Source organism: Delphinapterus leucas, chromosome 2, assembly GCF_059928025.1.
Source record: "Delphinapterus leucas isolate spDelLeu-1000000601 "Yukka" chromosome 2, BTC_Dleu_Yukka2, whole genome shotgun sequence".
Taxonomy (NCBI): domain Eukaryota; kingdom Metazoa; phylum Chordata; class Mammalia; order Artiodactyla; family Monodontidae; genus Delphinapterus; species Delphinapterus leucas.
The window spans coordinates 105,640,000-105,656,229 of NC_143130.1; the positions used below are offsets into that span (position 1 = coordinate 105,640,000).

The 16,230-nt window shown below is 39.8% G+C and overlaps 2 protein-coding genes across 2 annotated transcripts in view; one reads left to right on the forward strand and one right to left on the reverse strand.

Moving 5' to 3' along the window:
• Positions 1-15,730, forward strand: part of TMEM253 (transmembrane protein 253) — a 50,207-nt gene extending 34,477 nt beyond the window's left edge. The window contains exon 9 of the mRNA XM_089905914.1: positions 9,275-15,730. The gene's annotated coding sequence lies outside the window, so the exon portion shown is untranslated. The remainder of the gene's footprint in view (positions 1-9,274) is intronic.
• Positions 4,371-6,428, reverse strand: OR5AU1 (olfactory receptor family 5 subfamily AU member 1). Its single transcript, XM_030762963.2, is given in 3 exon segments — positions 4,371-4,935; positions 4,937-5,547; positions 5,549-6,428. Coding segments are annotated over 3 exon segments (933 nt in total). The 5' UTR covers positions 5,702-6,428; the 3' UTR covers positions 4,371-4,766.
• Positions 15,731-16,230: the final 500 nt, after the last annotated feature.

Here is a 16,230-nt window from a genome sequence, read left to right on the forward strand (position 1 = left end):
AAATAATGGATTAAACATTCTCAAATTTGATGAAAATACTAATCTACACACCCAAGAGACTTAATGAATTCCAACTAGGATAAATGCAAAGAGATTCAAAAACAGACACATCATAATAAACCTGTTGAAAGATAAAGACAAAAAGAAAATATAGAAAATGGGGGGGAGGAGGAATATGTGCTCACAAGATACAGATTTATTGTAAAGATAAAGTAATTAAGACAGTGTGGTATCAGTGCAGAGGAATACAAATGGACCAATAAAACAGAATAGAGAACCAAGAAAAGGACTCATGCATATGTGGAATTTGATTTAGACAGAACTGGCATTGCAGATCCATGAGGTATTGAGTGCCTATGCAAGAAATGGTCTGGGACAATTGGGTATCGATTTTGAAAAAAAAGAAATTTAATCCCAACCTAACAGCAAAACAAATGTGAAGGCAAAACTTTTAAAAACATTTAGAAGAAAACATAGAGAATATCTTTATGATTTTACATTTGGGAAAGATTCTTAAGATACACATTAAAAAAATTCAAACCAGAAAAGAAAGTATTGCTAAATCTGCTCATATTAAAATTAAGGCCTTCTGTTAATCAACACATCATAAAGAAAGTAAAAATAAATAACATATTTAGAAGACATAACTAGGTGAAGGTACTTGCCACACATTTAACCAACAAAAGATTAGTTTTCAGCATACAAAAAACTAAAAAAAAAAAAGATGTAACTTATGAATAAGCACCCCCTAGCGATAGGCACAGAGTTAAGGGACAAAGTAGGTGATTAAATAGTTAATCCCACTAGGGAATTGTAAATAAAGAAAAAGTATGGGAGATCCGTGTAAGTTAATGATCACTCAAGAAAGCAGGTTTGCTTAACCACAAAATCAAGCAGGCTTGCTTAGCAACAAAACCATGCAACAGAAGCATGAGACATGCCCCCAAATTATAAAACAATGGTGGCATGAGACCCACATCCTGCCCAGTGAGCTCGGTAAGTTAATGACTCCTAGGACATGCTCTCTGCACACATAGAAAACAATAATTTATGGAAAGGTGACATTTCAAAGTGAAAGACCCTTACTGTACTGAGACCTGAAATAATTTTTCCATAATGCCATGACAGTCCTGGCTTGACCATGTAGGGACAGGAAATCTCCCCTGCCCAACCTGGAGGAGGAGATGATGATGGAAGCGTGACATCTACTCAAGAATGAGGAAGAAGGTGGTATTTTCCCCCTCCCCACTTTTCCTTTGATTATAAAAATGTAACCCACTAAGTACTCAGGGCAGCGCAATGCTCACCTGTCTGCTTGTAAGCCTCACAAGCGTCCTATTCTAATAAATCACTTATCTATCACTTTGCTTTGAATTCTTTCTGTGCGGAGACATAAAGGACCAGAGCCCTCCGAAATGCCACCTAGTGGTTTCACTAGAAGATAAACAAGAATAGTTCTTAGTGAATCAGTAATATTGTCTCTTTAGCTGGATTGTGAGTGATTGCATTTTATTTTATTTTTTATTTTTTTTGCGGTACACGGGCCTCTCACTGTTGTGGAGCACGTTGTGGAGCACGTTGCAGAGCACAGGCTCCGGATGCGCAGGCTCAGCGGCCATGGCTCACGGGCCCAGCCGCTCTGTGGCATGTGGGATCTTCCTGGACCGGGGCACAAACCCACGTCCCCTGCATCGTCAGGCAGACTCTCAACCACTGTGCCACCAGGGAAGCCCTGTATTTTATTTTTAATCACTGTACGGTAGATAGACATGAATATGTTTAAAATATTCTTTTGTGGATTTTCAGTATTTAATAACGATAACATGACAAAAACAAACAAAATAAATGAAAAGAAAACAGAAAGAAGGAATTAATAAAGAAAAACCTGACATTAATAAAATGGGAAGCTGATACATTGTAGAAATAAGAAGAAAAACCAGAAAACAGAATGTTTTAGAAGGTTGATAAAATCTTCTGTTAAGCATTATTAAAGAAAATAAAACAAACAAATATATGAAGAATGTATAAGGCAATATAACCACAGAAACACACAAAAGAAATAAAAGTAGCTAATACAGACTTAGGAAAGGTTTACTATGTGTCAGACAATGTTTTCGATATTACGTCATTTAAATTCCACAAGTATAAGTATTATGTCATTTAATTTTCACAACAGTTTTATACATGAGATAGCTTTTATTGTTACTTCTATTTCCCAAATGAGAAAAACTTAGCAGAGAGAAGTAAAAGAACTTCCCCAAGTTTACATTGCTAGTGAGTGACAGATCTGGGATTGGAATCTAGGCAGTATACGTGTTTAATCCTTCCTCAACATTGTCTTTCTTCAAATGTTTATCTCATAGACTATTAGAGTCCAGAAGATCCTTACAGACCACTTAATCCATTTCTCTCATTTTGTGGTAGAGGATCTTTTTTTGGATTGTCCTAAAAAATGGAACAAACTCTCTGGAGAGACTTAGAAGAGTAAGTGCAGATGTTACTGACCTAAAGAACAAATACAAAAATTATAAGAGAATGTTATGTGCAACTCATGGCAATAAATTTGAAAACACAGAAGAAGGAAACAATTTTTGAGCAAAATACAAATGATGTAACTGACTTAATAAGCAGGGAGAAAACCTAAAATGAAACCAATAATCATATAAGAAATTAGAAGAGTAATTAAAGATCTACCTTTTAAAAACATACCAGTCTCAGATGGTTTTATAGCAGAGCATATATCATTTTTAAAGAACAGATATTCCTATCTTATTTAAATTATTCCACACTATAGGAAAAGAAGAACTTAAAATACATTTTATAAGACTAGCCTACACTTAATATTAAAACATAATAAAGATAATATGAAAAGATAATAGATGAACTTTATCTTTGAATACAGATGCAAATAGTCTAAATAAAATCTTTGCAAATCAAATCCAACAGTCTATTAAAAGAAAATCATTTCATGACTAAGTAGGACTCCAGGAAACAGTAATAGTTTAACATTAGAAAACCGATGTCTTCAATTCACCATGGGAACAAAATAAAGGAGGAAGATCACATGATTATATTGAGTGATATAAGGCATTGTCAGCAGCCGTTTCTAATAATAACAGCTAATGTTTAAGTGCTGGCTATGTGCCAGGCATCGGTTCTAAGTACTTTGTTTGCATTAACGTACTTAATTTTCCTAACAACTGTATTGCTGCAATCATTATTATTGCTATTTTACAAAAGAGAAAACTTGAACTCAGAGAGGTTAAATAATGTCCCACATATAGGAAATGATGGAGCCAGGATTTGACGAAAGGTTGTGTTTCTCTAGAGCCCACATCCTTATCAGCTAGACTACACTGCCACTAAGAAAATCTCTAATTAGCACTAAAAAAAAGTCACTATACTTAAATATGATCAACATTCATTATTGAAGGCTAACAGTAAACTCTACAATAAAAGGTGAAATTTCCATTAAAATTCAGAAACAAGTTCAGTGTCAGGATCTTTGTGTGGGTGTGTCAATATATATAGCACCATTCTTTCCCTTGTGATTCTGAACAATGTAGAAAAAGCATAAGATGTAATCAGGGAGAAAAATATCAATCATATTACCATTAAAGGCTAGATTAGAGTTCATGGATTGCATCTGTGGGAAATGGACTTTGGAAACTAAACTCCAGAGTTAGGCAGACCTTGCTGACCCAGTCATGGAAGCACCGGCCCGAGGCAGGTCTCCCCTTGTCAGGGGACTAGCCAAGCGTGCCTGATTTATTTTCCTCAAGTGTGTCAATGAGCACAGAGAGCCCAGGAATATTATGTTTGATTGAGCTCCCTCTATGTGATTCTTCTTATTTAAAAAGATTTAATTTGATTCAATCACAACTTATAAACTACCAAGAACCAAGCAGGGACAACAAACCTTTGTGAATGGCAGAACATGTACTCCTCTCTCTCACTTTGTGAGAACTTAGGGGCTGATAGAAAGGAAAAGATGGGGCGTGTGGCATGCAGGATCTTAGTTCCCTGACCAGGGACCAAACCCGTTCCCCCTGCAGTGGAAGTGCAGAGTCTTAATTGCTGGACCACCAGGGAAGTCCACAAATGCCTATCTTGTGCTGAATGATTTACCTGCAATATCTAATTGAATGCTTAGTTTAAAACTCACACCAATTAAAAGATGAGATATCTGTGGCTCAGAAAAGCCAAGTAACTTGCTCAAGTTTATCCAGTTTGGAAGTGACTAAGTAGCTATTTAGCCAGGAAAAAAAGTCAGTAAAGACAATAGAACATCATCTGAGCTTTTGAAATTGTTGTTATAGTATCATTCGAATAGTTAGTCAATCAAAAAAAATTTAAGTCAAGGAGTCAGCCTTTACAAAGAAGAGATTGTAAAGAATGGGGAGGATTTCCCCAAGAAGTGAAGGTCTTCAAGTTAGTCAAGGGAAGAATTTCATTATGAAGAATATAAATGTCAGTTTGTAATAATAAACTAAAATATTCACAAACATGGAAATATGAATGAAGCATCTGAACAAAGGCATGACTAAATATTGCCAGTGAGTCCAATTATGCAACAAGCTGACACTCCTTGCTTCTTTTTAGTCTCTATGACACCATCAATTCTTTCTGTGGCAGGTAGATGCAGAAGCACCTGCAGACCAGAGAGTGCCCCCTATAAATAGGGGTGAGCATGGGATTGTACTCAGGTTGGCACCACATAAAGTACCCTCAGTTTTCTAAAGATATATGGTGATGAACTGAGAAGATCATTCCATTATTTTCCTTCCCCAAACCTTTCTTAAAGCTTCTTTCACATCCTTGTTTCTCAGAGAGTAGATAAGGGGGTTCAGCATTGGGATCACCACTGTGTAGATCACAGCAACCATGCGGTCTTGGGTCAGGGAGTGGCTGGACCTGGGGCGCAGGTACATGAAGTGTTGTGCCATAGAAGCGGCACACAGCAGCGAAGTGGGAAGCACAGGTGGAAATGGCCTTGAACCTGCCCTGTGCTGAGTTCCTTCTCGGGATGGTGATGAGAATGAAGAGGTAGGAGACCAAGATGGTGAGGGTACAGCTCAAAAGGTTGAAACCAGCAAAAATGAAGAGCAGGATTTCACACAGCGAAGTGTCCACACGTGATGGAGACAGGATGGGCGGTCCATCACAGAAGAAGTGAGTGACCACGTGAGCACCACAGAATTTCAGACTAAAGATACAGCTCATGTGGATTAGAGAACTGAGGAATCCTGCACTGTAGGAGCCCACGATCAGAGAGGCACAGACCTCAGGAGACATGGCAACTGAGTAGAGCAGGGGGTTACAAATAGCCGCATGGCGGTCGTAGGCCATGGCAGCAACGAGATAGCGCTCACTGGTGGCAAAACCCGCATAGAAAAACATCTGAGCCATGCAGCCGGGATAAGAGATCACCTTCCTCTTGGCTAAGAAGTTCACCAGGGTCTGGGGGACAACTGTGGAGGAGTAGCAGAAATCCAAGAAGGAGAGGCTCTTCAGAAGGGAGTACACGGGTGTGTGCAAGGTGGCACTCAACGTGGATCATAATGAACATGATCAGATTCCCCAGCAGCGTGATAGTGTACATGCCCAGGAACACCATGAAGAGCAGCCTCTGGAGCCAGGGGTCACTGGTGAGGCCCAAGAGCTCAAACTCAATCCCTCGGCTCAGGTTTGCCCTTTCCATATTTCTCCAGTGCTCTGCGACGTGGAAAGAGAGGACCACCAGAAATGAGGTGAAACACCCAGGGGCTCTCACTGGTTTAGTTCTGCCCTAAGGACAGCCTTCTGAAGATTGTCGATAGAACTTTATCATAGAGAAGTTCTCCACTACTTGGCTGGTTGGTTAGTTAGGAAGCATGACTTGAGCAGCAACGGAAAATATAAAAGAAATATACACAGTTTGCTCTCTTAAGGATCTTAAAAAATTCTAAATAATGAAACAGTTACTTACCAAGTATTTATTGACCGTCTGCCATATGCTTAGCTCCGTGTCCTTCCTGTCAGGAATTCAAGAGTGTCTGACCTCAGGAAGTTCATATTCTAGAGACAGTATATTTTGTGTTCAGGCACACAGGCTCTGGCGTCAGACTGTCAAGGTTCCAAGCCGGGACCTCACTACTAACTAGCTGTGTAAACTTGGGAATGTTTCTTAACCTCTCTGATTTTCAGTTTTCGGTAAAATAGGGATAATAGCACGAATCTCAAAAGCTTGTTGTAAAAATTCAATGGCTTAATTCATGTAAAGCACTTGAACAAAGCCTGGCACATTGAGAAAGAATGTTAGCTTTGATTATTCTTATTGGAGAGATAGATCTAACACAAAACTAAACAACAATAAAATGAATAAATGAAACAATGACAAGATTTGGCAAGCAACCTACCACCAAACAAAATAGACAGAGACACGTGTACTAAGCAAGAGTGACTACACAGGCCTTCAGAGGATCCTGAGTGTTCTAGAGGAGTTAAAGGTGTTTCATTGGCTCAGCTATAAAATTGCCACTCAGAACTTGGCCCAAGCCAGACACTACTATGGGCTCTAAAGGTGATGGAGGTCGGGATGTGGAGAGATGGAGATGGTGTAGGGCTGTAGAGAGAGGGCTGAGACCTTGCACTCGGGAGCATCAGCCAGAGGGAAAATGCCACCCATCGTTCACGAAGTCACCGTCGTTTCCAGTGAGTAGAATCACCTTGTTCTCAAGGGCTGTTGGGCCAGCAGGGAAGGAACAGCCCCTCCCTAGGACTAGGGCTAGGGCTTTGTAAAAATGCCTTTTCTATTCAGAGAATGAACAAAGCCATGATGCATCACCTAAGCACCACACTCTCTTCTGCCGCATTGGCTGCTCTGTTCCTGAATTACCTCTGGGCTCTGGAGTCAGTCAAGTACCCTGTGCTCTTTGGTGAGGATCTTCAGTTGTGAAGGTTTTGAAACCAGCAGATGTGATTGGGGTAGGAGAGAAAGGAACAAAATTGAGCCCCCTCCTTCTGCCTTGAGGAGAGTAAATGAATAATACAGCTGTGAAAGATGTTGGGAGGATTCCAGAGAGGAAAGAGCTGTAATGAACAGGCAAAAGATTCTAGTTTATCCCACTGGCAGACTTTCCGGAATCAGCAAACTACCAGAGCAGCGGAAGACTCTGGACATAGGGTTGACTAAATTTATCTGTCAAGTAGGTAATGAAGGCACTATGGCTGTTGATAGAACACTGTGAGTGGTGAACGGTGACAAGAAGAAAGCATTATAATGCCTGAAGAGGTAACATGCCCTGATGAAGTTAAGACACAAAATACGAGGGCAAATTTGAATACCAAATTGGAGCCTCGGTAACTTCTTTTAGAGCACGTGGAGCATAACTGATTTATTTGGTCACTGAGATGTAATATTCAGCCATTCTACACCCAACAGTTTCTAGTTTATAATAAACCCCATTATTGCAGGAATGTGGACAGCCCTAGATTTGGGTTGCAAATGTCATTGGCCCTATTGGTGTCAAAAGGCAACTCAGCTTCAAGGCAAATTACAAGGACTTCAAAGAATTGACTGTAAAAATCCCAGGATGGAATAATTTACAGGAACTTCAAGGAAGTTGAGGAATTGTTGCTAAGAGTGAAGCAGAACTTCTTAAGACGCAGCTTCACATCTTCTTCCTCAGTTGACTCTTTCAGTGTGGGTAATGGGTCTGCAAGTACCTCTCTGATTAAAAGAATGGACAAAAGCAGAGAAGAGAAGGAATGTGGCCAACACTCAGGCAGGGAGGTGGGTTGGAATAGGGTAGGGTAGGGTCGTGGTTAATACAATGGGTAGCTGATCAGAGCCTCTGATTTATTACTTGCTTTAAATCTACTCTCTCTTTCTATTCTTCTCCCCTTTCCTCTCTCATCTCTCTTCTCCAGCCTGCACTAAATTCAAAACTATTCAGAATATAGAGAGTTAGTCAAGCAAGAGATTGTGGAGAAATTGACATCTCTGACAGTCTTTCAGAGGATGCTGGGGTAGCCACTATTTCTGTTGGCTGCAGTCTGTACCTGTGAATGAAAACGAGGAAGAAAATTTGAGTGGTCTTATCATATGGAAATGGATTGTGGAGTGGAGTGTTTAGGAGTGAGAGCAGGTGCCTGGGGCCTGTAGATGAGGGAGAAGTAAGCAAGGGATTTTATTTCTACCTGCTTCTTTGCCCTCCTCCTTGGGCTAGCAGAGTGGGAGTACAACGGAGAGCCGGCAGTCAGAGGGAGCAGCCAGTATCTCTGAGCAGCAGTGATCCGAAGCAAGGGTTCTTAAACATTAAGGTGCCCTGCCCAAGGTTCACTGGAGAAGCTTGTTTCTGTGCAGATTCCAGGTCCCAACCTCAGAAAATGTGAGCCAGTAAGTCTATAGCCAGGCCCCCAAATCTGGTGAATCTGAAACAGGTGGTTGCTGAACCATACTTTAAGAAACACTAAACCATGGGTTAACTTCCCCTGAGCCACATATAAATATCCTTTCTAAGTTGCTAGAATTCTCCATGTCCTGGAAAATCAGATCAGCCTGTGGGGTAGGATGGCTGTCCTGGACATTCTCTTCCTTCCAGAATATGTGTCAGTAGTTAACAGTTCCCAGAAATCTGAGTATTACCTGGTGATAATCAAACACCAGCGAATTTCCTCCTTCAAGGTTGCTTGAGATGTCCTTAAGCAAACCATTTAATTCCAACAAAGCATGTGACTTGGTGGCAGAGCTATTGTTCTGGGGTCGGAACACAAGCCTTCATTAGAAAAACAGTAAAGACAAAGCCAGACTCATTCGGTCCATAGACTGAGTCTGGGGATCAGAGCCTGCTACTGACATTAACCTCCCACGTGGTGAGGGGAGGGAGGCAGCTCCCTCCCTGAGAGGCACTCACAGCTTATCCTGTACTGGGAAGAGACACCCCAGAGCCACCTTTTCCTCTGGGCGGCCCATCAGGTCACAGCTGGGGAGGACGATGTGTTCATTAATGAGGGCTTAGCAGGCAGGTGAGGAAGCGAGAATAACTGGCCCCATGTAGATCCATTAACGTGTTTGCAAAGTTACTAGCTCCTCTACCCTTGAGGAATCTGGTGATTGGGAAACTGGAAATGAAGGGAATGGTTCCACACCAGATCCCTGACAATACACTGGTCATTAGCCCCAAAGGACTTCTCTACCTCAACCCCAAACTGAACTCTTGTGTAATTATTATCTGTATTTCTTCTACACTGGAAAACAAAGTTTTTACAGTTTTTCTTTCTTTTATTCCAGTTACCCAATGTACACTGGGACCTAGATTACAGCTGAGGACCTCTATACCCATCAAGATCATAATAAAATTAGAGGTATGTGATTTACTTAACAAATACTCGGGGATTTTCTAGAGATGTTTCGGTTATTGATTTCTAATTTAATAACATGTGATTAGAGAACATACTTTGTATGCCTTGAATGCTTTTGAATTTATTGAGATTTGTTTATGGCCCACCCAGAATATGGTGTATTTTGATGCATGTTCCATGACCACTTGAAAAGAATTATATTCTGCTGTTGTTAGGTCAAATGGTCTATCATTGTCAGTTAGGTCATGTTCCTTGATAGTGTTGTTCAAGTCTACTATATCCTTTCTAATTTTCTGCCTACTTGTTCTATCAAGAGTTGAAAGGGGAATATATTGAAATCTCTAACTGTAATTGTGAATTTGTTGATTTCTCCTTGCTGTTTTTCAGTTTTGCTTCATGTATTTTGAAGTTTTGTTATAAGGTGCATAAACATTTAAGATTGTTATGTCCTCTTGATAAATTTCCCCACTTACATTATAAAATGACCTTCTTTATGCCTGCTAATATTTTGGCTCTGAAACATACTTTTCTGAAATTAATACTGTCACTACAGTTTTACTTTGATTACTCAGCGTGGTATATCTTTTTTCATTTCTTTACTGCTAACCCTTTAGTCCCAACTTTTCTGCACCATTACGTTTGCAGAATTTCCCCAGGCAGACCTGAAATCTTGGTCTTCTAGGATGATGATATGCCTGGAAAATTGATTTCAGATGTACCTTGACACACAGTAAGCATTCAGAAATATTTGGGGGCTTTATCAGAAGAGCTGGTATGGGCTAGGCAGAAATCAAACAAACCCTGTGAAAGGCAACTTTGCAAAGGATGGGATGGTATCATAGGCAGCCTTTGTGGAGCCCTGAAAGCCAGAGATGATTGTCACTTTGATAGAGTCCTGCTGTATCTTCTTCTCCATGCAGGTGTCTTTATTCAGTTGATTTCTCACATCCTTTACTTACAGTAAAGAAATTTTTGCCCTTTATTTGCGTCTGTTAGCTTGTTTCACATTAAAATCACTTTGGGGAACCAACACTCAAAGTTTCAGGTGTGTGTGGCTTTTGTAAACAGCATATATCTAGAATATTCTCTTTTAACTAATCAGAGTATCTGTTTTTATATAGGTGAGATTTTGGGGTATTGGTTTTTTGCTTTTCAACCTTTGGGGCTTTCAGGTATATTGAATTTGTTTTATTTCTCACCTTGAGTTTTCCATTTATCACACTTTTCCCAATTTGCTTCCCTCCCCCACCCTCTGATCCTGTTCCTGTTTCCTTTTGGATTAAGTTTTCTTTGTTTTGTAATGTATGTTTTTCCCCTTCTACTGATTCCTCTATTTCTATTAGTAGCTATCCTTAAATATCCAACAATAATATTTAGTTTAACAAAGTCTATCAAATATGCTTAAATCCATAAGTTCATGATGATATTTAAATTAATTGGTCACTGGATTAGTTATCTATTGTCACACAACAGATTATCTCAATAAACATTCATTTTCTTATACTTTTGGAAGTGACACAGTACTGTAATTTTTGCAGTATCCTCCTGGTTACACAGGTCAGCCCCATGCACTGTGGGAGTGGACTACACAAGGGCATCAATACCAGGAGCTGAGAATCACTGGGGCCATCTCAAAGACTGGCTATCGTAGTCCTCCCTCTGGCCCTCACTGATTCACGTCCAACTTACACATGAATATACCCTCAAAATATACTCACCCCCTCCCAAGAATCCCGAAAGTCACGTTCCATTACAGTATCAGCTCAAGGTCCACAATCACATCATCTAAATCAGGTACAGGTATGGATGAAGTGCATCATATGTGGTTCCTTACATAGAGTTTCTTGAGTACAGTTCCTCTCAGTCATAAGATTGGTGAGCTAAACACACAAGTTACATCTGGCTTCTACACACACAAAACACATAATGGCAGGACAGGTATAGGAAAACCACTACAGGAAAAAGGGGGGGTAGAGGAAGGTGGGCACACAAGAGTCACTGAGTCACAAAAATTCTAAAATCCAGTAAGACACTTGTTGGCAAGTCCTTGATTAGGACTCAAATCCTAGGAATAATTCTCTGTGGCTCTTGGCTCCACTCTGAGATTATAGCTCTGCCCACTAAATTATCCTTCATTTTATATGAAAGCTAGCCTGTGTTTGTAGCTGAGTAGTTTTCTTAGCTTGCTTCCTGTCTGAAGGAGTTTGGGGATTGAAAGGCTTCTCTTCATTTTCTACTGTCTTACAGTTCAAGCTGGTGGTGATTCTGCCACCATGACATTCTTAAAAACTTAACAAATCTCTGAGATAACGCTCTACCTTGAACCTCTGCTGAGACTGCTGAGGGCCTACACTCTGAAGCTTCCTGGAAGTCCTATCATTTGTCTGAACTGTTCTCTGAGGCACCACCTTGGATCTTCCTAAGGTCTTAATGAAAGATTTTACTGTCACCCTCAGCTTCATCTTTATTGATTTATTGATTGATTGATCGATTGATTGATTGGCTGCACGCAGCTTGCGAGATCTTAGTTCCTTGACCAGGGATTGAACCTGGGCCCTCGGGCAGTGACAGCATGCACTCCTAAGCACTGGACCACCAGGGAATTCCCAGATCACCCATTTCATTAGGTACATTTTCTACCACTTACATTACTGTAACAACAGAGTTGCTAAACTCTCTGCCACTGCATAACACAGAATTTTTTTCTCCAGTTTCCAATAACACTATCCTCAGGTTTATTTAAGTCCCATTGGCAGCCTTCTCAAAGGCTATCTGAATTTTGCTAAGTCTCCTCAAAGCCTTTTAGACTTTCACTGATACTTTCCTCAAAGTTCTTTCAGCTTCCTCCCACCGTACTGTCAAAGACACTATAACTTTTCAATGTCTCACTTCCATGTACCAAAGTCTGTATTACTTATCTATTGCCGTGTAACAAATTGTCCTAAAATTTAGCAGCTTAAAAGAACAATAAACACTTAGTATTTCACATGATTTCTGCTGGTCAGAATTTTGAGAGACCTTGGCTCTCACCACCAGGGAAGTCCGTCAGGTGGACTCTTAACCACTGCGTCACCAGGGAAGTCCGAAAAACATTCTTAAAGAACATAACTTACCAAAACAAAGAGGAAATAGATAATCAAAATAGTCCTAAAGCTAATAAAAATTTTTATCCATTATTGAAAATTCCCGGGACTTCCCTGGTGGCGTAGTAGTTAAGAATCTGCCTGCCAATGCAGGGGACATGGGTTGGAGTCCTGGTCCGGGAAGATCCCACATGCTGTGGAACAACTAAGCCTGTGTGCCACAACTACTGAGCCTGCGCTCTAGAGCCCATGAGCCACAACTACTGAGCTTGCGTGCCACAACTACTGAAGCCCACATACCCTAGAGCCCGTGCTCCGCAAAAAGAGAAGCCACTGCAGTGAGAAGCCTGCGCACCACAAGGAAGAGTAGCCCCCACTCGCCGCAACAAGAGAAAGCCTGTGCACAGCAATGAGGACCGAATGTAGCCAAAAAAATAAATTAAATAAATAAATTTTTAAAAATTCCCTACAAAGAAAAGTCTAGGCCCAGATGGCTTATCAGTAAAATTTCCCAAATATTTAAAGAATAAATAACATCTGTATTACACAAAAAATTCCAGGGGATAGAAAAAGACGAAATTCTGTTCAGTTCATTGGAAGAGGCCAGCATAACCTTGACCACGAAACTTAAAAAACACTGTAAGAAAGGAACCTACAGGTCAATTTCTCTCCTGAACATAGATACAAAAATCCTAAATAAAATATTACTAAAGCAAAGACAGCAATATATAAAAAAGGTAAATCTTACATCAAGTTGATTTTATTCTAGGAATGCAAAGTTGATTTAACATTCAAGATAGAATCTAAAGAAAGGGTACAAATGAACTTATTTACAAAACAAAAGTAGAGTCACAGATGTAGAAAACAAACTTATGGTTACTGCGGGTAAAGGCGGGGAGGTTGGGACTGACATATACACACTACTATATATAAAACAGATAACTAATAAGGACCTACTGTATAGCACAGGGAACTCTACTCAATACTATGTAAGGGCCTATATGGGAAAAGAATCTAAAAACAGAGTGGATATATGTATATATATAACTGATTCACTTTGCTGTACATCTGAAACTAACACAACATTGTAAATCAACTATACTCCAATAAATTTTTTTTTAATTCCAAATAAAGGATAAAATATATAATTGTCACAATTGATGGAGAGTAAGCATTTGATAAAATTCCATATCCACTCATGATTTTTAAAAACCTTTGCAAACTAGTGATAAAAAAGAATATCCTTAATCTAACAAAAGATAAATACAAAAACTTTACAGCAAGCATCATATTTATTGGCTTTATTAAAATCCAATAAATAGTAAAAGTTTTCTCCCTGAGATCAGGAATGAAGCAGGGTTGTCCTCTATCACAATTTTGTTTTGATATTGAACTGAACAATTTGTATTCAATAGTGTGTAATAGGCAGGAAGAAGAAATAAGAGGTATTGAAAAAGAAGAAACAAAACTTTTATTATTCACAGACATGATTGAATACATAGAAAGTCCAAAATGAATCTACAGAATTAATAAGTTAATTTTACAAGGACCTGAATACAAAGTTAATGCATAAAAAATAAATTATTAGAAAAGATCATTAGAAAATGAAACATCAAATGATAGCATTTCTACTGGTATCCAAAATTAATGAATTCTAATGAAAGATGTATATGAAAGCTACTACATAATACTAAAACAACTAAAGAAGACTAAATAAATAGTTATATTATTTTCATAGATTGGAAGATTCAAAATTATAAAAATTCATTCCATTTTGATCTATAGATTACATTCAGTCCCACTCAAATTCCCAGCAGTTTGTCTTTGGAAATTGCAAGCTGATTTAAAAATTATTACATATTTTTTGGGGCTTCCCTGGTGGGGCAGTGGTTGAGAGTCCGCCTGTGGATGCAGGGGACACGGGTTCATGCCCCGGTCTGGGAAGATCCCACATGCTGCGGAGTGGCTGGGCCCGTGAGCCATGGCCGCTGAGCCTGCACGTCTGGAGGCTGTGCTCCGCAACGGGAGAGGCCACAACAGGGAGAGGCCACAACAGTGAGAGGCCCGCGTACCGCAAAAAAAAAAAAAATTATTACAGATTTTTTAAAAAGGCCCTCCCCAAATCCTCTCTTTAGCCAAAGGAATGGCAAAGGGTGGCCTAGGAGAATAGAAAATCTTTGGACAATATTCACACTACTACAAACCACCATATCAAAAATTGCAGTCAGCAGTCCCAAATGAGGAACCTAGAGTTCCAACCCATCCAGCAGTAATGAGGCACCATTCTCCCTCCCTGCAGAAGCTGAGTGGAGGGTCTAGACTTCCATTCCTGCCTGACAGTAACAAAGCGCCCCTCTGGATACCCATGATGTCAGTAGAGGCTGAATCAAAAGTCTAAATTTCTACCCCTACCCAGCAGTAATGAAGCATTTCTCCCCATGTAGGCAGAGGCTGAGTGGAGAGCATAAACTTTCACCCCTACCCAGTGGAAAGAAGAGGTGTCCTCCCTTACCCCACCAGCAAGGTGTCATTGGAGGCCTGCTAAAAGACAAGATTTAAATAAGATCCAGAAAATCAAAAAATAATACCCAGTATGTCCAGGATACAATAAAAAAAACAGTTGTCATACCAAGAACCAAGGAAAGCCTCAACTTCAATGAAGCAACACCAAATGAACACCAAAATGACACTGTTGGAATTATCTTAGAAAGATTTTAAAGCAACCATCATAAAAATACTTCAATGAGAAATTATAAACATGCGTAAAACAAGTGAAAGAAAGGAAATCTCAGCAAAGAAATAGAAGATATAAATAAGAACCAAATTCCATTTCCATGGAAATCTAAATTTCCAATTTAGAACTTAAAAATAACTGAAATTTAAGACTAACTGGATGGGCTAAAATAGTACAAATGCAGATGACAGAGGAAAGAATATGTGAATGTGAAGATAGAACAATAGAAGCTACCCTATCTAAACAATAAACAGGGAGAAAAGGGACCAAAAAAACCCCCAAACTAAACAAACAAAGAGACCACCAACAACAACAGCTAAAGAAAACAAGAAAAACGTCAGGGCTTCCCTGGTGGCGCAGTGGTTGAGAGTCCGCCTGCCGATGCAGGGGACACGGGTTCGTGCCCCGGTCCGGGAAGATCCCACATGCCGCGGAGCGGCTGGGCCCGTGAGCCATGGCCGCTGAGCCTGCGCGTCCGGAGCCTGTGCTCCGCAACGGGAGAGGCCACAGCAGTGAGAGGCCCGCGTACCGCAAAAAAAAAAAAAAAAAAAAAAAAAAAAAAGAAAAACGTCAAAATCCCCAAAACCTCAGGTACCTGTGGGACGATAACAAAAGATCTAACATTTGTATGATCAGAGTCCCAGAAGAACAGAAAGAGAATGAGAATTTTTAAATTAAAAAAAAAAAGCTAAATTTCCCCCAAATTAGGTGACAGGCATAAACCTACAGATTCAAGAAGCCTAGCAAATAATTCCTAACAAGATGAACCCAAAGAAATCCACACAGAGAACATCATAATCAGAGCTTTTGTAAACTAAGAATGAAGAAAACATCTTGAAAACACCTAGAGAGAAAATACATTACCTATGGGGGAATAAGAATTCAAATATTAGACTTCTCATGAGAAATCATGGAAGCCAGAAAGGAGTGGCACACTTCAAGTGCTGGAAGAATGGTCAGCCATGAATCTTTATCCAGGGAAAATATCCCTCAGGAAGGAAAGTTAAATAAAGACATTTTCAACTGAGGTAAAACTAAGAATTTTTGTCAACCAACCTATTCTAAAGA